General features: G+C 43.5%; 1 protein-coding gene across 1 annotated transcript in view; it reads left to right on the forward strand.

Moving 5' to 3' along the window:
• LOC146856297 (resistin-like) overlaps positions 1 to 24,692 on the forward strand; it is a 55,074-nt gene extending 30,382 nt beyond the window's left edge. The window contains exon 4 of the mRNA XM_085654397.1: positions 24,364 to 24,692. Coding sequence (XP_085510523.1) covers positions 24,364 to 24,497 — 134 coding nt within the window. The 3' untranslated portion in view covers positions 24,498 to 24,692. The remainder of the gene's footprint in view (positions 1 to 24,363) is intronic.
• The last annotated feature ends 531 nt before the right edge of the window (positions 24,693 to 25,223 follow it).

Below are 25,223 nucleotides of genomic sequence, written 5' to 3' on the forward strand. Positions count from 1 at the left end.
GAGATCACTGTCTTCCAGGTGCTTTTTGAACAGGTCAAGTTTACTTTCAAAAGAATATATGGCACTCACCACTGAGGACACAAGTTTCTGTCTACTTTGAAGTGCCAGATTGAGAGTGTTGAAATGTGAGAAAATGTACACAGAAAATGGAGCATGGTGATCCATTGCAAGTCAAACAGTTCTGTCCTTGACTAGTTAAAACCTGATCAATTTCTGGAAGCAACATAATAAATCTTTCTAGAAATCTACCCTTGCTCAACCACTTTACTTTGGCATGCAACAACAGGTCTGCATATCCAGTTTCAGTATCCTTCAGCAATAATTTTAAAAGTCTGTGGTTGAGTGCGTTTGCTTGAATAGAATTGGCAATTCTTTCTACTTGCTTCATAACATCATTTAGGTATCCTTTTTTTTCACAATGCTTCCTGATGGAGTATGAAATGATAACCAATGAATGTGGGTGATGGAAGTTTTTTCGTAACAGCGATACAAAGCCTCTCTCATGTCCAATCATGGCAGGTGATCCATCTGCAGAAATACTTACAAGACTGTTAAATGTCAGGTGATGAGATTTAAATAAATTACACATGCTGTTCAATACATACTCTCCTCTTGTGTGACAATGCAATGGCAAAAGACAGAGGAGCTCTTCCTTTGAAATGATTGCTTGTTCCAAATACCTCCCCCAAACCATTAATTGAGCCACATGTTATGTTATGTTAAAAAATTGTTGATGTAGCACAACCACTCACCTCGGGAGGGGAATCTCGTCGGTGAGGCGACAAACAGATGGAGAAGCAGCCATTAGAACAGCCAGTACTTGAGATGTTATTAAAACCAGGGAAATGAGTGCCTGCGCGGATGAACAAGTGAAGCCTGTTCCAGTGGTATGGAGTGAGATAAGAAAAGGCTCAGCCACCGTACCTGAACGTTTGAATATGCACAGGGCACAGCAGAAGTTGATTCTTTGATCTAAGATTTCTTCTGGGGAGATAAAGGGTGAGTTTATCCTGAAAATATTTGGGTTCATTGCCTGACAAGGCTTTATGAGTCAGGCAGAGTAATTTGAACAATGTTCTTTTCCTTATGGGTGAAGGACTCTGAGCAATGGGACTGAAGGTGTGCCCATGGTAGTTTATTTACTAAACGAGCTGCAGTATTTTGAACAATCTGCATTTTGGATAGAAGGAACTCATTAGATGCTACAACAAAAGCATTTCCAGAATCAAGGCAGCTGGGTACCAAAGCTTGGATATGGGTTTTTCGAGAGGTAGGCGGAAGCCACTGAAAAATCCTCCTGAGAAGGCACATTGTTCAGAAGAACAAGCCACAGGTGTTCATAACCTGGTTTTTCATTGATAACTTATTATCTAGCCTTATACCCAGGTATTTGGCTGTGTCTCTGGGAAACGGAGCAGGGCCAGGCTCAGCAGGCCACAATTCAGCAGTCCAGTGGAGCTGAGCATTGCCAAACAGAAGGATCTCTGTTTCATCCCCATTTATCTGAAGACAGTTAAGGGTCTTCCAAGTGGCAATTTTTGCATGCAGACAATAAAAGATGTTTAACGTTCTCAATGTCATACCCAAGGAAAATGACCAATAGGGTGTTGTCTGCATATAAAAGTATTTCAAACCCACAGGACTTGACTAGCTGGGCAAGGGGAGCAACATAGATGTTGAAGAGCGTGGGGCTCAAGGCAGAGCCCTGGGTACCCTCTTGTCCAGGAAAAGGGTTTTGGGTTGAAAGTGGCCAATGGAAATCATGTGAGCCCTGTCTTTGAGAAAGTCTATGAACCATTTAAGGGCAATGCCCTGAATCCCTATCTCATAGAGACATTGAATCAAAATGGAATGTGAAGCGGTATCAAACACTGCTGACAGGGGAAGAAAAAACATCATAGATAAGGGTGGGCGTAGTGGGCGTAGTGGGGCTACGTGAAGCAGCACGTAGTGTGCCCAAATCTACGCACACTACGCGCTTCGCGTAGCCCCACTACGTGCCACCCACCTCCCACCCGCCATTCTTTTAAATATTATAAGCAATGAAAAATAAAGTAAAAGTAAGTCGACTTACCCGTAAGCGCGGCGTCTCCGGGGCTCCCTCTTTCAGTTTCTAATTTCTTCTGGCAAATGCGCATGCGCGGACGCCCGCGCATGCGCATTTCTCGCGAGAAATGCGCATGCGCGGGTGTCCGCGCATGCGCATTTGCCAGAAGAAATTAGAAACTGAAAGAGGGAGCCCCGGAGACGCCGCGCTTACGGGTAAGTCGACTTACTGTACTTTATTTTTCATTGCTCATATATTTAAAAGAAGGGCGGGCGGGAGGTGGGTGGCGGGTGGCAAGCAGCTACGCTTCGCCCTCGGCGTGTGCGTAGCGCTGCCCTGCTTCGCCTACTTCGGAAAGTGCGAAGCAGGCAGCGCTACGTACACTACGTGGGCGAAGCGTAGTGCTACGCCCGGGGTTAATCATAGATGGTTTTCTGGCATCCAAAGATAGACTAAGTGAGTCTGCTAATGCTAAAAGGGCGGTCTCATTACCATGGGAGGGTCGAAAGCCTCATTGAGAGGCATCCAGCAGATGGTGGTTCTCCAAATAGAAAAAGAGCTGTTTGTTAACTTAGGACTCTAAAACGTTGCCTATCAGAGGGAGGAGAGATATAGAATCAGCATTCCTTTTTTTAAATAGGTGTAACATGGGCACCTTTCCATTCTTGGGGGACATTTGCTAGGGTCAGAGATTTGATTCGCAAAGATGTAACGGCGGACACAAGAAGGGTCGAAAGGGGAGCTATAACATGTGGGAAACACAAATTGGAGGGAGAACCAGATTTTATTTTTGTCAGCAAGTCCAGCAGCTGATTTTGGGAAATGGGCTCAAACCTTTCAAACACTACCAAAGTGTCATTACAGGTAGGGCATGTAGGACAGGCGTATGTTGGCGAAGTAGAGTTGGTATGGAAACTATGATAGGATGGCTAAAGTATCGCAGAGTGTCTGACAGGCAAGGATGGATGAGGCACAGGCATGTGGTTTAGTAAAGTCATTCAGAACCTTAAATAATTATTTTGCACAATTTCCCGCTTGATCAATTCTACTGATGACGTGGAGTCTACATGCTATCCTAATTTTGCTATGATAAGCTCCTAGCACTAATTTGCACTGATGTTTCTCCAAGGCATCTTTTGAGGTGCTCCATTTTTGTTCCAGTATTTTGCAAATTGATTTGTCAGTTCCCAATTCAGCTGTGCAACAAGACGCATTGACTCTGCAGGTTTTGGGGGTTTGTGATTTGTTTGGGGCAACTATGTCAAGAGCCTGGGAAAAGGAATCATGAAACATGGCTAATGCAGAGTTAATGTCATGTGAGATATCCCAATTGGGAGATTGGAAAGTAGATTGAAAACCTTCCAAAGTGATCTGCTTCCATGGTCTTGATGTCAAACAATTTACCGTTTTAGGTATTTTAAAGGGCGCCCTAGTAGGGATGTGAAAGTTGATCAGAAAATGATCGGTCTAGGTGAAAGGTTCAGAAATTTCAGCCTGAGGGTCTGAAGGTAGAGAAAATGAGGTCCAAAGTGTGGCCGGCCGAGTGTGTAGGATTCATCTTTATCAAGTGAAGGTCAAGAGTTTCAAGGTTGGACAGCAGGATGGATACGTCAGATACGTCAGAGTCAGTGGCTATGTCTCCATGATAATTAAAATCCCAGATCAGAAGGAAGTTCTGTGTGGATAGCCCATGAGGTGCTATTTGTTCTGTTAGTTTAAAACCACATTTGTTTTTGGGGGGGGGGGCATACTAAATCACCTTTCCATATGTCGCCATGTGGAATTTCAAGTTTAAATGCTGCAGTCTGACCAGTTTGTAATTGTCTGGAAATACAGTGGGAATGCTGGGAAGTGCTAGGGAGTGGAGGCAGGTTTCCGTAATAAAGCATAAGTCTGGCTGTAGATGTGTAAGTAAGTCTCATATTTCTATTCCATGTTTAGGGATGGACCTAGTGTTACAGTAGAGACCTTTTAATGCAGGAGGACTAGACTTTGGCACAATAGGTGAGCCATTAGTTTGAGAGGCAGAAATAGTTGGATTGTTAGGCCGCAAGTCAGGAGAGATAGGACTCTCTCTGTTGCCAGAAGGCAAGGTTGCATGACCAATGGAACAGAAGAATTTACATGTATAGACCGAAAATGGCCCACCCAGACAGAGTGAAGGCTGGGAGGAGCAGTGCATACAACTGGTCCTACGTTTCTTGATTTAATTGCTGTGGTGACATTTCCTTAATAAGAGGCTTACCTCTGGGGGCATAAATGCAGGGTCCTTGACACCTGGCGACGTTAGGGTGCGGATGGGCGCAGATGGGGGCAGACGGACTTGTCTTTGGCGTGACTTTGGGGCTCTGGCGGTGCGGCCGCTGTGCACGTCTGCTGGGCGGCTGCGCAAGGCTCTCTATTTATGCAAATAGAGCAAATCAGTTAGATGTCAGTCATCCTAAAATGGAGCCTGCCGTGGTGAAACTGCACAAAAAGAATCCTCCTTAACTCCCTTCACGCAATAACCAATGAACAGTGCAGTGGCAGACTGGGGAGCACAAGAAACAGAGTGCGGACAGAAAATTGCGAGTAGAGGTAGCGTGTATACCAGTGTGGCACAAAATATGCAAGAAATGAAACTTAAAATGGAATCAAACTGTCATGTAATTTTAAGTAGGGTGCTGGGCTGAACATAAATGCAATAAGAACAGTTCAAACTAATCTGTCCGCTGCGCGTCAATTTATGCACATCGAACAAAACAACTAGACCACAGCCGTCCTAAAATGGTGGCCGCCATGGTAAAACTGCACAAGAAGAATCTCCCTTGACTCCCTCCGCACAATCAGCAATAACAGTGCTGTGTCAGAAAAGGGGGGAGACAGTTGTTATGCCCCTATTTCCTTCATATTGTTAGATTTATTAGAATAGTTGGAAAATAAAATGTCTGCTGCTGAAAGAAAACATTTCTTAACCAGGTCTGCCTCTGTAAATGTTTTTCTATGTTTTGCAAGCAAGTAGCATGCTTTGAAAGATGCTTCAATTAGAGCCTCAGATTTTTTCCATCTGACACAGAAAGAGCTTTTGTTGGGATAAAAAGGCTTGTTTCAGTGATACCACTTTCGCAGAATGCAGTTTTTAGGACATTCGGATTTTTTCTGTGAAGTCAGAATGGCAGGTTTTGCAATGCCGCTACGTGTTCTATCTTTTGAGGACATTAATCTTTTCTCTGCAAAGGAGACAATTAGCGTTCTCTTTTGGACATTCCACAAAAATATATTTTTCGTCCCAGAGTGTTCACTCTTTATAGATCTGGTTATTTTGCAAGACTTTGTTTCTGAGCAGTATGACATTTCTGTTGTGATCACAACCAATTACCCAACCTCATCTAACGACCGATGGTACGACCACGTCTCATACAACGAATGAAGTGGCACTTTTTGTACTGCTATTTGGGGGACATATTTGAAAATAATCTGTGGTGTTGAAAAATATTGAAATGCCCACATTTAGGGCCCCAATTACGATGCCAGTCAGACGAACGTCTGACCGGCATCGTGTCGGAAACTGGACCACCCGACAATGAGTTTACATCCAGCTTCCCTAACTAGGATACGACCACCTTCACAGCGATCAGAAAGTGCATATTTCCTATTCCTATTGCGGCTTGTGCTGCGGGCTGCAGTACAAGCCCCAATAAGAAAATGAATTGACATTGTAATCCGGACAGCGGAGACTGAGTCTGGCTCCGCAGCAATTTGTAGATTGCATTTCCACCCGCTGCCCCTACAGCTACGTAAGCCAGTCGGAAGTGGAGCGGAATTCCAGCATGGGTTTCCCTCTGACCACCAGTATCTTAATACGGCTGTCCGACGGAAACCTCTGATGAGCTGCCGGATGCCTTTCCCCCCAACATCATAATAGGGCCATTAGTGTTCAATTCTCACTACATGTATTGAAAGTGACCTATTTGTACATATTTAGATGAATCAATGCATCTAAGCTTAAAACTAGATAATATTGATTCACAAATAGTTCATCTTGGCATCACATTTCTCATGTACAGGCATTCCTGCCTAAGGCTGTAGCACTGTTATGAGCACTTCCACCGACTGCACAAAGCTCTTAGCAGTGCTTGGGGGATGGCTCAGCTCGCAACTGGTAGTGGCTACAATGTTTCAGGATACAGCGGCAATTCAAATTTGCTAATGTCGTCACACCAGAGCCTTCAGTCTCATGATGTCATGATTTGACCAATCACCTCTAGGAGGGCCGGACGTCCATGGCACAAGTGCAGTACAGTTGTTGGCAGCCAGCGTGACTAGCCAGGAGGCTGATGCAAATTGAACCGCAAGGCCATCATAATCATGATTTGGACCGTGGCTGCCGTCGGGGAAGACAGAAACTGCTTTGTATCGCAACCATTTATAAAAGTATCCTCCATGGATCTGAGGTTACAAAGCCCACACACGCTTCATCGGAGGTAGTTGTGGCTCAGAAGTGGTCCGGTCCAGTCTTGTTGGGGATTCATTGAATTCTACCCAGGGCTGTCCCTCATGGCAGGCTGCCCTTAGAAACAACAACAGCAATAAGGGAGTGCCAGGCCCAATGAAAGGGGAGTTATTAGCACCTTAGTTATTTTCCAGGCGTACCACACGGTCACTAGTGGCAACTCCAGCCTGAAACCAACTTTTTCTCGGCCTGACAAGTGGCAGTGCATGCGTCCATGGTGGTCAAAGTGGGCTTAGCCCAATGCTTTCACCTTATGCCACTCTCCGTGGGCCCACCTGCTGCTGCATCAGTCCCCGGACATTGTCGTTTCCCAAGCCCATTCCTGCTCCAGCCTGCCTGTTCTCACTGTTGCAGGCCAAGCTTAGCGCAGCGTACTCTGGCCAGCTGATAGCTTAAACAGGACTTCTTCTGAAGGACACTCCAGTTCTGCCAGCACTGATCGTGTCAAAGCAGCTCAGCTGCATGGCACCCAGTACTTAGGCACCGCACTTCTGGACACAATGTTAGGTGAGTACAGCACTCACTTTAATTCTCCACTGTAACATAATGTTTTTTATTTAGACTACACTGCTTCCCTTCTAGGAAGCTGTATTATGCATAAATACATACATAAAGATGATGCACCAGTATGCTAGGAGCACTGTAAACCAACTTGAAAATACATTATCAAATAAAAATGTAATTACTCAAAATGATTTCAATTATTGTAACACGGTAGCATATTTCGAAAAGTGATGGCTCATTACCAGGAAGGAAGACAGGCAGACACAGTATTACACAGTCCTGCTTCTGTCACTCTTAGCTTGTATCTTACTTGAGGGACAAATTGGGAAAAAAAGTGGTGGCAGTCATGTCAGACAGTTTGTCCTGTTATTAGAAAGTAGGTGAAAGCCACTCTTGTTAAGTGCTCACCTGGGCACAGAGTGTACATGGCTGTTTATTAGCAGTCAAGATGCATGATTATTTTTGTTTAATATTGGGCCCCACTGCTACCATTTACACCTACGACCTATGCCTGCCATTTAACGCATAGTAATATAAACTATTCTGACCACAATGCATGCACCCTTGCATAGTGGCACAAGAGAGTCTGTGTTGGTGCTAGGCAGCCAGAAGTTTGCTAGCTACAGCAGAGCAGAACTGTGCCAAATCTTAGTAGACACGGCATATTTCTGTTCTATCTGTTTGACACAATGCAGCACCTTCCCTTTCTGCGCTGCATCAAAGTTTAGTAATTCTAGCCCAGTGTATGGGCCATGATCTAATAGTTCTTGGCACCAACAAACCTGTCAGAGAGGAGTCACAGTACACTCAAATGGGAATAGAGGAGGGCTTCAGCAACAATACCTGACAAACTTTTCCGAACAAGAGTTCACATATATTGGGATTCTATCTGCCCACCCTGGAAGACCCAAGGAAGAGTTATTTCAACAAGTCCTCAGGCACACCACACATATCAACGAAGAATGCCCATTAATTTGACAAGGTGAACTACCTTATTAAGTGAACGGCCCGCTTAGTATAATAATTTATGTATTTAGAGTGCTTCATACAGAACTCTTGATGTTTCTAAGCACTATGCCTGACAGATGACCAATTGTAGTGGAATTCTGGTAGGTTTCATCACAAACTGTGAGCCCACACCTTAATTTTTTCAACTGCCAGATAATTTCATGTTGCTTATTTTGGTGCGGCAAACATTTTCATTGAGATCTTGTTTCAAAAAGAAAATAGGTCACCACTTATCACAAGTAGGATTGCCACTTTTCCCAGAGAAAAATACTGGCCAATTGTTTTAAGACAAAAACCAAAGGAAATGATGGACGGAGTGTTGAACATTGCAAGCACTCACCCCCAGTCAACTGATCTGGGTTTAATCCATCACCGTTCTTTAGCCCACTCTGCCACCCCATTTCCTTTGGTTTTTGCTTTGTTCGCCATAAGTTGGCAGGGTATGCTCAGACGTGAGTCCCTTGCTCACTTTGCCACTGGATTCAAGCAAGCCTGGCTGAAGACGGCTGAAATGCCAGAAACTGGTCCTAGGAAGCTTTTTTCCGGTCCAGGGAAGACATGGCTTGGCAGTTCGGGCTGGACTGTTCCCATGAGGCACAGGGTCAGACTGATTTGCATATGGCCATGTCTGAACTGGGGTGGCAGAGTGGGCTAAAGAACGGTGATGGATTAAACCCAGATCAGGTGACTGGGGGTGAGTGCTTGCAATGTTCAACACTCCGTCCATCATTTCCTTTGGTTTTTGCAATTGTTTTAAGATTCTGCAAAGGCCTGGGCATGACACTTGAATAGGACTTTATAAGAAATTGTCCAAATTAACTTTTAACATGGGCTTTGCTACCATTGCCTAACCATCAGGCATGGACCATGAAGCGATAGAACACATTCTTAAGCACTTTCTTCCTATGTTTGTTGTTTTAAGAACTGTGGCCAACACCTGCAGGTGTTCACAGGAAGACTTGGGCAACAGATTGGCAACTTTCTAAAAGTTGCATTTCTTACAAAGTTGAATTAAATTTGACTTGGGCATCAAATTGAGGTTATTGCAGCGATCATTTTGATACCTCGACGTATCAACTTTAGTAGTCCCATTCAGAAGTTAGCACAGCTTTGTTGTCAGCATGTTTCTCTGTACTCGCCAATTGGGCTACTAACATTTCCTGACAATTCGGGGTTTTACTGTTAGGCATATGAATATTTATTTATTTCATACGTTATTCCACAGACGACTAACTACAAGTCACTGGAATGTATATTCCAAGGGTGAACTGTAGGCATCCTGAGAGTGGTGTCTGTGATTTACCGACATCTCACAATCCATGTCAAAAGAGAAATGCTACGGATGGCCAGAGGATGTAAATTGGAGGAGATATGGGCCCAACACTATCATGGGTCAGCCTGATGCATGGCAGTTCTGCAGGGATAGCTGCCAAAAGTTGTAAACTGGTTTTGATCTCTCCCTATTTCGCTATCATTAACCTGGTGAGGCTGGCATTGGATTTTCACAGCCTTTCCATGTGAGCTACTGAGTTTTGCAAGAGAGCCTACATGGTGAATGTGTGTATACATGTGGTATTTCTAAAGCGCAAACCTAGCTAAAAGGCAGCAGAGAGAATATCACACCTACAAGCCAACATTAAATCGAACCTCCATCTTGAACCTCATGTGCTGTGCTGTGTTTGGGCTGGAGAACCACAAACTCTGGATTCAAAACATAACAAGGGTGGTCAGGGTTGACTTTACTAATAAGAATTTATTTCTACCTAAATAAACCCTTTTTAGAAACATCAGGATGATGAAAGACTGGGGGAAAAAAAACGTTCTAACCTGAACCATGCAGCTTGCATGCAGCTCCTTGATGGCAGTTCATAGCTCACTGTACTAGATTACAATTGCAATTTATGAACTGCACAGTAACCAAGCAATTGCAAGACAAAAGCAGTAACCCACTGAGATATGCACATAAAATATTTTACTTTGATATGCATATTACACGCTCTTTGTAGCAGGCATATTAACCCCCTGCGCAACCTTAGATGAGTCAAGGCTGCCACTAGACAAAACAGTGCTTTTAAAAATGCTGCACTGCTACAAAACCAGGCCTCACTAACAAAAATGGCCCCCAACCATTCCAGCCTCCTGGGAAAATGTCCGATGCCCGGTCCGGTCAGCCTGGCCCTGTAAGTATGATATATGTCACAACTTATCCCATACATGCAGCTTTGCAGAGGCACATGACAGATTCCAATGATGGGGATTAAGTGGAGTTTACATTGAGATGGCTTTAGAGTTGTCTACCCAAGGTACAGGTAAAAGGTCAATGTCCCTCACTGAGGTTGCAGCAGTGTCCCTGTGGTGGTGATGGGGCAGGAGACAGCCTTTGTATAAGATTAGGGACAGGAGTAAGATGCTTGTGCTCTGCTGGTGAAAAACATGGCGCTAATTCAGGGAACTATATGACTGTTAAATACGCTGCGGGATAATATTGGCCCCTAAAGGCAAAAGGCAGAATATGAGATTTTGAGGAGACTATAAAACGGCAGAACCATCTTTAGCGCCAGCTAAACATTGTGACAAACTGTTGGAAAATCTACGTCATGGGGCACATATAGAAAAAGCAGAAACTCTACAATTACGATTAGACTACGATGAACTACGTGCACCTTTGCTTACGCAATAACAACATTGCACACCTGAATTTGACACAAACACTTGGTGATTAGGAGGAAGGTTATCAATAGTGCAGCAGGCGTAGTCGCACTGAGTCTGGGGCACTAGGTATCCACTTCAACCAAGTTATGGCTTTATTAGACTATCTAATCAGTGAATAGGGATTCATTTTTATTGCTTGCCGTGGAGCCAATGCCTCCTTGCTTCACCACTACAGCTGGTGTGGGGAGATAGGTTTCCCTCTCATCTTCTCCAGTTCAGTCAGAGATAATCCTCATAACGCTCATTTACTTTCTAATGAAACGTCTACAATCACACCAGAATAGTTTTTCAACCTTTTCTAGGATTGTGACAAACAGTGGCATCACTTCACATCAATGGAAATCAGTGCAGCTGTGCTAGAAACGAGACTCCTATTAACTAGTGTGCTGATTTGTTTATCAAAGTTTGTTTTTTAAGGCCCCCACAGCCCCTAGCAGCTTTCCAGCCAGCACCCATAGTGAGAGCTGGCAGGAGCCTGGCATTATATTCGCGTTGTCTCTCCAGTTCTCACCAGGGACACCCACAGCAGAAAAATCATTGGGGTCTGCAGAGTATGAGTCCGGGGGTCGGCATGACATTTCAAACAGGGGTAATATACTAAACTCCCTAACCTCCATCCCCGTTCTAAAACATCAACCTACCTTTCGTCAGTGGAATTTTGCCAGAAGGGAAATGGACATCTTAACGAACAAACGCTCACAACATGGCAAACAGCGGAAGTCGCCCAACTCATGAGTCAAAACCAACAATTCGGCATATGGGGCATAAGGCTTTCCAAACCCGCCAAACCACGCTACCCTGGCCTGCTAGCGGAAAATTCCACCCAGAAGGAAAATGCAGGACATAGCAATAGGAAAACCACAGGCATACTCAGTCCTCCGGCATGCGAGAGGAAGTAGCCCACTGACAACACGACGTAATGAGATCATCTCAGACAAAAAGGCTAACACAGACTCCGACAACTACCACTGGAGCTGGCTCACAGGAATCCTGAATAAAGTGAAGGCCAACTGACCACCAGGCAAACAGGCGATGAACCATCACAATGGGACTTTGCACCTTATCTCGTGTAACATAGCTGCAGCGAAAAAATGGCTAGAAGAGTGCAGCCCCCCACAAGATTGGATGGCATGTGACATAATTGCCCTCCTGGAGACGTGGGCACTGGAGGAGTTGCCTCTTGCGGGATTTACACATTTCAGTACGCCAGCTGAGAAGCACAAGAGATATGGACGTCCGAAAGGTGGTCTAGCAGTTTATGTGTCAACAGCAATCAATATCCAATCAGAGCAGATAGCCCCCTATGGTCCGAACTTGCAATTGATAAAATCTTCGCTACCAGCAAAAGAGGAACCAAGAGACGTACTACTAATCAACACCTCTTCACATCCATCAGCGCAAAAGAAGAAGGCTCATATTGCTTTGCTAATAACCATAATCATTGACATAAGAAGCACCAACCCATTCTGCGACATCATCGTAACAGGAGACTAAAATTCAAACTTAATGTATACACCAGAAGAAGATGAGAAATTAGCAGCAGACAATAAGTGCTGGAACGTACAACCTCAATATCAGTTTAAGTCGGCTCCTTCCGATCTTATAGGGCAGCAACTGGTGAAAACGCTTGAATACCTGGGTTTGAGAATAATGAATGGTAGAACATCGGAAGACACACCGCCAATGTACACTTAATTCGAAGGGAAATCGCAATCAAGGCTCGACTTTAAGGCAATATTATTACCATTAATGCCCTTTCTTACCTGGTTCGTCATCAAATTTACCACCAAAAGTGACCACTAGTAACTACATATTTACTTTAGTTTAAACCTACCAAAGCATCAGATTAGCCAGGCAACGGCGGAATGTATCTTCTCAATCAACTTGAAATGGTTGAAATGGACAAAAAAGAACATCGAAGAACGCCAAACTACAGAGACTCAAATGGAAAGTGAAAATAGTGGTCTAAACAGGATACAAGATTGGGTAATCTTCACAGATAAATTAACAACACTCATGACTGGCAAATCAAAACAGGCGCTGAGGCACAAAAACAACACGCCTTTACCGATTGACGTCCGCAAACTTAAACAAGAACTGAAAAAAACTCTTAGGAGTCTAAAAAGAATGGAGCTGAGCTCCACAGGTTGAGAAGCCATACCCAACCTTAGGAAGGAATATAAAAAGAAGATATGGGAACACAAAAGAAGATGTGAGGACAATTTCTGGGTTAAAATATTACATAACACGAAAAAATCAATGCAAGTACATTTTGGGAAACAATAAACAACCTGAATCTGCTTCTTTAGCCTCAAGTGAACAAGACTGGGCAACGTTTCTTACAAAAAGATTTACAGATACCAAACTTCCGGATCTCCCCGCAGACAAGGAGAAGGAGTATGCAAACAATCAGTACCAAGCGGAACTAAAGAAGATGGACATTGTTCCCAGACAGAAAATTAACAGCTCCACTCATCGATCCCCAACTACTGTGCTAGCAGCGGACAAAGTACAAAGGAATGGAGCTGAGACCAGTGCTTGTGTTTTAGGTGCTAGATCTGAAAGCTTTGTCTATCAAATGGTTGATGTAAAGAAAATAATCCTGAAAGGACGAGGAAACGGGGCACTAGGGCCAAATCACATCCCTCAAGTAATCTTCAAACTTTCACCAGACTTTTGGTGTAGGAGATTAAAGAATCTGTTCGGAGAAGCTGAGAATGTAAAGCATATTCCGTCGAGCTGGCATGAATCAATACTCTCCCTGATCTATAAAGAGGGCGATAGAACATGCCCGTCAAATTACAGGTTAATCAAACTACTGGATGTAGACACAAAGTACTATGCTCCGCTGATACTGGAAGATCTGATTACCTGGTCAAACAAGTTCAAACTGATACCAGTCAACCAGACAGGTTTCAGAAAAGGAATCAGGACAATTACAAATATCTTATCACTTTTGTTGATTGCTGACAGATACAAATGGAGGAAGGCGGATTCAACAGTGTGGATTGTCAAATCCTATGGGAAAAGCTGCAATCTTGGAACATTCCCGAGAAAATACTTAGAGGAAAATTGCTCCGTTACTCCAACACATAGGTGAGAGTTAAGTTGGGAGATGGTTCAAGATTAACAAGGAAGGTGACCACCACAAAAGGGCTGAAACAAGGGTGCGTAGTGGCACTGCACCTTTTGAATCTCTTTATGGCGGACCTGGCACACAAGCTCAACAAGATCAATTCCCACCCACCTCAATTGTGCACTTTATCATTATCGCATCTATCATACGCGGACGATGTAGTCCTGATGAGCCTAACCAAGATCGGCCTCCACAGGTCACTCACAGGTATGCTGGAATATATAAAAGACAACAAGCTAGAAATAAATACATTGAAAAACAAGACAATGCTAATTAGCAGCTACCAAATGGCCAAACAGAACTTACAACTAGAGGGCAACCAGCTAGATGAAGTCTCTAACTATAAGTACCTGTGTTTTTATATAGACAATAGGCTGAAGCATCGAGAACAAAAAGCATATATGCTGCAGATGACAAATGCCCTATTGTTTGCCTTCAGGACCCTAGCTAAAAAACTGAAGGGGCCATCGTAGAAAACCCTTGTTAGCAGTAGTAATGGCCAAAATGCTACCAATGTTAACATATGGCAGTATTGCGCTACATGGGAAAGACTCCGACCTTCTAAACAAACTGCAAGATTCAACATATAAAAGGGTCTGTCAGATACACCAATCCTCGTCCCCAGCACAGGTGAGACTAGAATTTGGCGTGACTAACAAAACACTAGGGAGGATGTACGCAACCATTAAGCAATGGTACAGACTGAAACAAAACATAGCAGATTCAGAATTGATTAAAGCTCTGTGGGCAGAACTAGAAAAGGAAAAACATCCCCCTACAACAAATGTCTACAAAAAGCTTTATTGGCAACTTATACAGGTGAGCTCTGGAACACCAACCTGTCCAAACCATCCTTCAAATAAGCCATAAACAAAGCTGCAAAATTCCACTCTTTGTTAATGGACAAAACATCTTCAGCAATAGAAAGCATGGTTGGATGGTAATCAACAATTAGAAGACCCTCGTCCCAGCACCATACCTAAACATCACATTCTCGATCTATTGAAAGCAAGAACAGATGGCCCTGCGCTTTGGCAAATTACCCTTCATCACGGACCAGCCAACATGGGTCCACAAAGGGCCGAAAGAATGCCGACTATGCGGCTGCGACAAAGAGGACTTCATCCTTTTAGTCTGTGTATGTTCCAAACTTCTAAAAGCACCAGTCACTTTAATAAGGAATGCAATGAACACCAGAAGAGTAAGGACCTTCAGATCTGCTATTATAGCTGGGTTGGATCCGACTGACACCGTAATGAACTGTCAACTGATAAAGTTCCTTACCTCACACGAGCGGGAATTAAAAACTGAACATCTAGCCATTGCCTAGCAATGCTCAAAAAAGGTTGGTCAAAACTTTAGAGGGATTGTCTGTCAATGTAGAATTATGTCCGTAATTAATCCTTTTAATTTTACAGTGGAACATGGACTAACTAATGCTTAGGACCCAGTAATTGTTTACTACACATTCGTGTACATACTTGAATATTATTAATTGATAACAAAAGGTTTTTATGGTTTTAAGGACAATAAGAGAAACATTATTTTTGAACCTTTTACAAAGGGGATAAATTGTTGCGGTTTTAATTAACTAAAACAATAAACATTGATTTTGATTTTGACTTTGACATTGGGGTCTGCAGGAGGGGCAAAGCCACCATTGCCCCTTGTAACTCCTTCCTGCCCCATCATTCGCAGTGTTGTTGCAGGGATTCTACTCAGAAACAGAACTGTGCTTGGGATCATAGCACATCAGCAAGGTGGACTGAGTCACCATACCACCTCAGTATCAATGGGCCCTAGTTCGACTAGCAATAGGGCCTCACTTGTCCTCCAAACCATACCAGGGATTAAAGTCAATTGGCAACCTAGAACACGACATTCTTGACACTCTCAGTGGCCACGGTAACAGGGCACACCCTTTTGCTCCCTCACTCGTACTTGTCCACAATAAGATAACCAGGAGACATGAAGAAAGTTTATAATATTTATTCAAACTATTGTGCTCTGAAATGCAGTATTCATGCACAATTAGAAAATAATTGCATTCCAAAAATACTGTTAGCATGGTTAATAATCCAGGTACCATGTAAAACCCTGTCATATTATAGGACAGAGTGACCTAAACTCCCCTTCCCTACTACTAAAGCTAAATGATTATATATAAAAGTTTCTGGGATTGCTGGCAGACCCCATACCTTAGCATACACAGATAGACGCTCTACATCTCAGCAGGCGCTGTGCTCTTGTCTCAGAACTCCAGTTCCATGTGCATGTTTGTGGCTCATGTTGTCATCTATATGATAGGACATGTGTGCAGATAAACAACAACTGCATTATTATGTTATGTCTAGGTGCTAGTGCCTGGCCAGAAAGAACAACAATGGACATTGTTGTTTGACATTGTGAATTGTGGTCAGACTAAATCTCAAGAAAAGAACAGAACGTGAAAACATATACAGGTTCTCTGTGAAAGCACAATGTGGCACAAAAGCAAGAATATTAATATAATAACGTGTGCAAAAGAAAATGAGGTCTACAATGTGTATAATTAGGCTAACAGAAGGAAATATAATGGGCCATGCAGGGAAAAACATGACAGTGTTTTCATCAATTATGTAATTTCAGATGTTGCAGTGATGTTACCAGTGATGTCGTAGATCATGTAATAGATGGGGTAATTAGCAGTGCATGGCAGGGGAGCGAGATATTGTTTCTTTAGGGCATGAGGTATGGTTACTTGAAATAATTATGACTGGTGAAATTCAGTGATTTTGTCCATGTAAAATGGTATGTTTTGACTGACATATCTCTTTCACACACACACACATATATATATTTTACACACGACTATGACCCGAACCGCTAGACGGAATCACACCAAATTTGACAGAAAGGTAGTTCTTGGGCGAGAAGCACCCTTTTTCTTATTTGGTGTAAATTGGTTCTGTAACTTTTGAGATATTAAAGAAAATCCAAATTTGTATATCTAGAGTTGTGACACCTATGCAAATATTGACAATCTCGTGCAAAATTCTGATTGGCTGCCATTAATTCATCTAGGAGTCCCATAAAAAACGCAAAAGAAATACAAACGGATGGGATAGGATTACCCTGACCCCCTAAGCTTGGTGATGGGGTCCCCCAGGGACCACCCCGGGGCCAAAAAGCATTTTTGTTTATTAATTTTGTGCCGCAAATATTCACAAATTTGTGGCAAAAGAAAAAAAAGAAGCATGGTCTCCAGCGTTTCTTTAAAACTCAGCTCCGGGTGGGCCAGGTCCCGGGGGGATATTTAAATAAACATTATGGTGGGGGTGCATGCAGCCCCCCTCCTGAAGACCGATCGCCAATTTCTCGAGGCAGGCCAATTCAAATTTTAATCGGAGGGGGGTCTTGCGGCCCCCCTCCTAAGATTCCAAGAGCCCTGGGGACCACCACTTCCCCAGAGCCAGAAAAAACATTTTGAACGGGGAGAGGGACCCTTCTTGGGGCTGGCCCTAAGGAACAAAGGAGGGGGTGCCTACCGTTCCTGGAGCCATTAATGGACTGGGGACCACCACCCACCAGGTCCTGTTCCTGCTATCTCCAGTGGTGCCTACCTTCAAGCGATAGCAGTTTACTTTCGCTTGGTGGAAGCGAGAGCAAACAGTAACTCTGCTCCCAGCGGGCAGGAACAGGAAAACTGCTCCTGATTGCTGGGAGCGGAGTTTTCATCCGTTTCCCTGTCCGCTGTCAAGCAGTCAGGAAAACAGATGAAAAGACTGCTTCTGCATGCAGTAAGGGAACATTTTTTGGTGCTTCCTACGTGCAGGATGGATGCCAGCTCTTGGTACTGCAGGGGCATTGCTGCTTCCCTCGCAGTCCCCATCATAGCACACTGGGTGCACTTGGTGGGCTCCAGGGCACCCAGAAGCAAGATGCCAGGCCCCGGGGACTAAGCTCCCCGGGGCCAATATCAGTTCGGCTATGGGGGTCATGCAACCCCTCCCCATCCATTAATTGGCCGGGTCCCAGGGGATGGAGTTCCCAGTGATAAAATCAGCTTTGGGGGGCTGCACAGTCCCCCTTTCCCATCAATTCTTGACAGCCCCCGGGGGATGAGGTCCCCGGGGCTGACATTTGCCTGGGGAGAGGGCCCCCCTCCTCTATAAAAGGCAATTCCACATTGAAAGATGATCTGAAATTCTTTGTGGAAGTGAATGCATCATTGATCTATTGGAGCGCACTACGTAGTGACTATTGCAAGTGTGTTCTTTCCATGGTTCTCCCTTTAAATTACTACAAGTATGCAAATATGCAAATCACTTGGAAGCTTCACCCATTTGGCCCTGCCCACCTTAATAGTATGCAAAGGTCTTTCCACCTTTTGCCAGGATGATGGACAGCTTAAGAAGATGCCCCCTCAGTGAGCTTCCCTCTGATTTTGTTGAGGTGTTCTTGATGCCATGCAAAGAAGCACTTCCTTCATATAGTTAAGAAGAAGGACCCGTGTTTGGTGGAGATTTACCTCTTTGTACTCTCGTTGTCTTCGATATTGGTATATTCATGTGATCACTGATTTCTGGATAGAGATGCACGTGGAACAATCACATTGTCAAAATGCACACAAGATCACTGGTGACATTTCCTCATGGTCCATTATGCAGCTGTAGTGTAGAATACGTCTTGGACATTTACCCAACGAAGTAACACTTAGTAATTAACCGGTACAAAGAGCTCAACTTAAATAGATATTTTGTGTAAAGCTGTGGTCTCTTGTTGGATAAAGGGGCAAGGGCGGTTCCATTGTGGCCCAGATACTCACACAACTACTGACACACCCACACAGACACTTAGATACCCACTCGCACACTCAGTCACTCACCCACCCACTGACAGACCCACTCAGATACTGGCATTGTATTGCATTGTAATTGCATTTATATAGCGCTTACTACCCCTGACGAGGCGTTGAAGCGCTTTTTCGGCGAGTAGCAAGCTACTCCGGAACCCATAAAGGATTAGTGTTGAATTAGTATAGTGAAATATGAAAGTAATTTGAGTGGTGGATAGGTTAGTCAGTTATTGGGATTGAAAAGGATAGTGGCAGGATAGAAGAGGGGAAGAGGTTTGCATTTATAGTGCTTGCTATCCCTGATGGGGTGTTAAAGCACTTTTTTGGCGAGTAGAACGCTACTCCGGAAACCATAAGGATTATTGGTGCATTAGTATAGTGAAATATGAAAGTAATTTGAGTGGTGGATAGGTTAGTCAGTTATTTGGATTCAGAAGGATAGCGGAGGGATAGAAGAGTTTGCATTTATATAGTGCTTGTTAACCCCATTGGGGTGTTGAAGCACTTTTCTGGCGAGTAGCACGCTACTCCGGAACCCATTAAAGGATTAGTGTTGAATTAGTATAATGAAATATGAAAGTGATTTGAGTGGTGGATATGTTAGTCAGTTATTTGGATTGAGAAGGGTAGCAGAGGGATAGAAGAGGGTCAAAGGTTTGCATATATATAGCACTTGTTACCACTAATGGGATGTTGAAGCACTTTTTTCTATGAGTAGCATGCTACTCTGAAACCCATAAAGGTTAGTGGTGAATTAGTATAGTGAAATATGAAAGTCATTTGAGTGGTGGATATTAGTCAGTTATTTGGAATGAGAAGGATAGCAGAGGGATAGAAGAGGTAAAAAAGGTTTGCATTTATGTAGTGCTTGCTGCCCCTGATGAGGTGTTGAAGCGCTTTTTTCAGCGAGCAGCGCGCTACTCTGAATCCCATAAAGAATTAGTGGTGAATTAGTATAGTGAAATATGAAATTTGAGAAGTGGACATGTTAGTCTGTTATTTTGATAGGAAAAGGATAGTGGAGGTATAGAAGAGTGACGGATTTAGACTTTCTTTTTTTCATAGCAGTAGTAGGAGGCTTGGGATGAGTAAAAAGGGATGTGGAGGGGAAGAGTCAGGGAAGAGTTTAGAAAGGTTTGTTTTGGGAGATCAGTATAGTAAGAGAGGTGTCAGATGGTGCAAGAAGGGGTAGAGAAGGGAAGAGTCTAGAAAGGGCTATTTCGGGGATCATTGTATTGGCATGGGGTTTGAGATGAATTAGAGAGTGGATGTAGAGGATATATTGATAGAGGTATAGGGTGAGAAATAGGGTAGTGCATTGGAAAGAGTAGTAGAAAGACATTTGAGATGAGTCAGAGAGTTGAGGTAGAAGATGTATTAAGAGAGGTATAGGGTGAGAAATAGGGTACTGCATTGGATACGCTGAATTGGAAGAAAGTAATAAATATATAGATCCATAATTGCATGGAAAGTTTATAGATGCATAAAGGAAGGAAGTATATGTAGATTATAGATATTGATAGAGGTATAGGGGGAGAAATAGGGTAGTGCATTGAATATGCTTTTTGGGGGGGAGAAAAATAATAAAATAAAAATATAGATCCAAGTACATGGACGGTATAGTTGCATAAAGGAAGTAAGTATATGTAGATTAAAGATGCATCTGATAAACTCTGGTTTTCAAGTGTTGTACTTAAAAATGTATTTTATTCATTTTTTAAAAGCATAATTATTCTACATGCTTATACAAAGCAATACACATATATAGGTACATATCTATAGTACAAATAAATGCTTATATACAGAGGGATATGCTGTGTATTTCTGTTTGCGTACGGTGCTTATGTGGGGAAGAGCCAATTCTTGAGCATTTTTCTGAAGATAAGGTGGTTCTCTGTGGATCTTATGTTGGGGTAAAGATTTCCATTTTTTGGTTGCTTGAACAGAGAAGGATGTGCCACCCATGTTTTTTTTCTTGTATCTTGGAATTTTGGGGTGAGGTGCCACTCTATAGCGGAGGTTCCTATGTTGAATGTGTTTGGTGATTTTATTCCTGATGAAGAGCGGTCCCATTCCATGTATCGCTTTTTGGGTGATGCAAAGCAGCTTGAACGTGGATCTTCTGGCAACCGGTAACCAATGCAGGGCTTTTCAAGGCATGGGAGATGTGGTCTTGCAGTTTGATATGCAAGAGTAGTCTGACAGCCTTGTTCTGAATCCGTTGTAGTCTTTTCATGGTTTTTAAAAGTGATCCGTGGTAGAGGCTATTGGCGTAATCGAGTTTGGACAGAACAAGGGAGATGGTAGCTTGGACCTTGTGTGGAAATCCCAAATGGGGGAAGATTCATCGCAGAGTTTTTATAGTAACAAAGCTTGATCTTGCTAGTTTGTCCACTTGAGCATTCATCGATAGCTTGGATTCCATGGTCATTCTGAGGTTTCTTACTTTGTTCGATACTTTAGGCGGTGATCCCAGTTCATCAGGCCAGGCAGCAAGCGGGTTGTTATGTTTCCAATCCCCACAGGTGAGTATTTCCATTTTGAAAGCATTCAATTTGAGATGGCTCCAAGTCATCCATTGATCCACGTCTCTGAGACAACTGAAAATTGCCGAGTTTCCAATGTCTTTGGGGCATTCCGGTTGAAGGAGTATTTTTGGGTCATCTGCATAGTTATAGCACGTGAGGTGAAATTTATTGATCATTACTAGTAATTACTTCATGTAGATGTTGAAAAGCATGGGCGAGAGGATAGAGCCTTGAGGGACCCCATCTTTTGTGGAGTATGGTTTGGACGAGAAAGGTGGGGTATGGATGACATTAGTTCTGTTTTGAAGGTAGGACGTGATCCAGTCTAAAACAGTCCCCTCTAAACCGGCTTTGTAGAGTCTTTGTATCAGAGTGTCATGGTCAACCGTGTCAAAGGCAGCTGAGAGGTCCAAGAGGAGTAGCGCAGTAAACCTGTTGCGGTCAACTGTGTTCTTCAGGTCATCCCAGATGGCGAGGAGGGCAGATTCTGTGCCTCTTCCCGGACGGAATCCTGTTTGGAAGTCTATAAGTATGGCATTGTCTTCAATGAATTGTGACATCTGGGTGAACGCTCCTCTTTCTATCAGTTTGCCCAGGAAAGGCCCATTTGTAATGTGTCTGTAGTTGTCAGGGTTCAGCGGGTATACCCACTAACAGACCCACTAAGACACTCACACACCCACTCAAAGACCCACTCACATACCCACTCACAGACACATTCAGACACTCTCACACCCGCACACAAACCCACATAGGCACTCATGAACCAATTCACAGAACCACTCAGACACTCTCACAGACACTCACATACCCATTCGGACTCATGCACCCGCTCACAGACCCACTCAGACATGTATAACCACACACAGACCCACTCAGACACTCATGCACCCAGTCACAGAGCCACTCATATTCTCACAGACCTACTCAGAGACTCAAGCACTGACTCACAGACCCACTCAGAGACTACCACACCCACTCACAGACTCATTCAGACACTCATGCACTCACTCACAGACTGCCTTGCACACTAATACAAGCACTCGAAAAATCCATTCAGCGACTCATGCACCCACTCATAGACTCATTAAGACACTCATACACTCACTCACAGACTGCCTCACACGTGTGCAAGCACTCACAAACCCACTCAGACACTTTCACACAAACTAACAGACGCACTCATGCACCCACTGATATCCACTGAGACACTTACAAACCCAGTCACAGACCCACTCAGCCACTCACTCACCTATTTCTAGACCCACTGAGACACTCACACACCCACTCACACATCCAGTGAGACACTTACACATCCACTTCCAGACCCACTGAGATACTCCCACACAAACCCATTGAGACACTCATGAAATCCCTCACACACTCACTGAGATACTCATGCACTTACTCACACACCCACTAAGACACTGACACACCCTTTCAAACACCTAATCACACACTTAGTCAGACACTCACGCACCCACTTCCAGATCCACTTCGGATACTCATGCACCTACTCACCGATCTATTCAGCCACTCAAGCACCCACTCACAAACCCACACAGACACTCACATGCCCAGTCACAGACCAACACAGAAACTCACATACCCAGTCACAGACCCACACAGACACTCTCACTTCCACTCGTAGACCTGGACAGCCAATCACACACCCACTCACTGACCTACACAGCCACTCACACACTCACTGACATAGGTTGCAGATTACTGTTAGGAAATAAAGTTAAAATAAAATTTAGAAAGTCATTATAGTTAGGAAATAACATTTAAAAAACTATAGAAATTCACAAAAAAAGTCAAAGGTTACAGGGACATTATAGTTAGGAAACAACATTAACAAACCTTGGAAATTCATTGAAAAAACAAAGGTTACAGGGGCATTATAGTTAGGCTCTGGTGTCACTCATACAAAACCAGTGAAATTCAGCAGTTATAGTATCTGAGCTAACCATAACTTTCGCCCCTGCAATGCACTGATTATGACCTCATATATTACATCACTCATGATCTGGTTAGTGACATCACTGATGATATTACTGATGACATCTCAAATGACATCACTAATGACTTCGACCACAGACCTACTCAGATACCTACTCACTTAACTACACAACCACTTGTACACCCATACAACCACTCAGACACCCACTCACTCACTCACTCACAGAACCATGACATGCCCAAAGACCTACTCACACACCCCGTCACTCACCCTTACAGCCTCTCACAAGGTTACTTACATACCCACACACACACTAACATTTCCATTCACACATCTATACAATCACTCACATGTCTACTCACCCACCCATACAGCCACTTACACAGACACTCAGTCTCCAGTACAGCCACACACACATTCACTCAATTAACCAAATACCCACTCTAGCAGCCACTCACTCAACCATACAGCCACTCACACAGCCACTCACTCACACATACAGTCACTCTCACACCCACTAATTCATCAATACAGTTACTCAAAAAGCCACTCTCTCACACATGCAGCTACTCAAACACCCATCCATTTGTTGACCCAAAATCTTCTTAAACAGCCACGTATTCACCCATACAGCCACTCACACACCCCTCACCACCCATACAGCCACTCACACAGCCACTCACTAATCCATACAGCTACTCACACACTCGCTCACAGACCCATATGGCTACTCACACACCCACTTATTCACTGATACAGATTCTCAGCCACCCACCTATTAACCCATTCAGATTCTCACCCACCCACATATTCACCTATACAGCCACTGACATACCCAAACAGTCACTCACATATCCACTCACACACAAATACACACAGCCACTCACATAATATATGTTAAAACATGTAATCACTCATTAGTAGTACATACAGCATACACATTTACCTTTTGCGGTAAATTAGTATAGATGTTTAACTTTAGAAAACACTCTCAATCACTGAAGGATGTAATCAGTGATGTCATCAGTGATGTTACTAACCATGTCATGAGTTTTGTGTGCTGTGTTGATCTGTGAGCCTAAGCAGCCCTCAAGTTGACAGTCTATTTGTAACAATTTTCTCCTTTCACTCTGCAGATTACACTCCTTATGCTTGTGCCTGTGGGATGGCCTGTGGCTCCTGGGACATCAGAGGCAAACAGACCTGTCACTGCCAGTGCGCTAACATTGACTGGACCAACGCTCACTGCTGCAAGATTGTTGCAAAATAAACCAAACTATCTCTTTCCTTCAGTCTCTCCATCTAGGCCAGCTACACTTTATGACCCTTTTACAAGTTGCTGAATAGAATGAATGAATATGTCCAACCAGTTGATTTCTTATGGGGTGTTTTTTAATCTACTGATTTTTAGAGAGTTGGCGTGTTTTCTATGAATAAAAATGTGCATCGCTTGCTCTTAATTCCAGATATTGTATTTAATTTTTGTTTATTTCATTCTCTGTCAGTTAAATGAAAATATAATGTTCCTGTCCTTGTGACCTTCCTGATCCTTAGGTAGCCTAAAAAGGTCTTCAGTGCCTGTTTTTAAAAAGGGTCTTGTCATCACAGGGGGGGTCCAGTGGGATACCCAAGATGCATAACTCCCAACACAATAACCCAATAGAACAACAAAAGAAATGCATCAAGTCTATAGAACTTGCCACACTGAATAATTCACAAAACCAGAATGTCTATAGATTTGAGAAACATTTCTATTTTAAGGAACAAAACATTCACCCCCCCCCCCCCTTAGGTTGCATAGTTTGTCATAGAGTTCTTCCTCACACCACATCCCGAAGGTCAGTGGTGTGAGCTACAACTTTGACTCAGGGAGGAGCTATTCAAGCTTTTTGTTAGAGTTAGGGCTCTATGCGAGATAACAGGGTGCAGATGAATCTGGCAGAGTGTAGTGTAGGTGGTGCAAAGATTAAAAATATGTCTTGGTGGAATAAACCTA

Source organism: Triturus cristatus, chromosome 4_1 (assembly GCF_964204655.1).
Source record: "Triturus cristatus chromosome 4_1, aTriCri1.1, whole genome shotgun sequence".
NCBI lineage: Eukaryota > Metazoa > Chordata > Amphibia > Caudata > Salamandridae > Triturus > Triturus cristatus.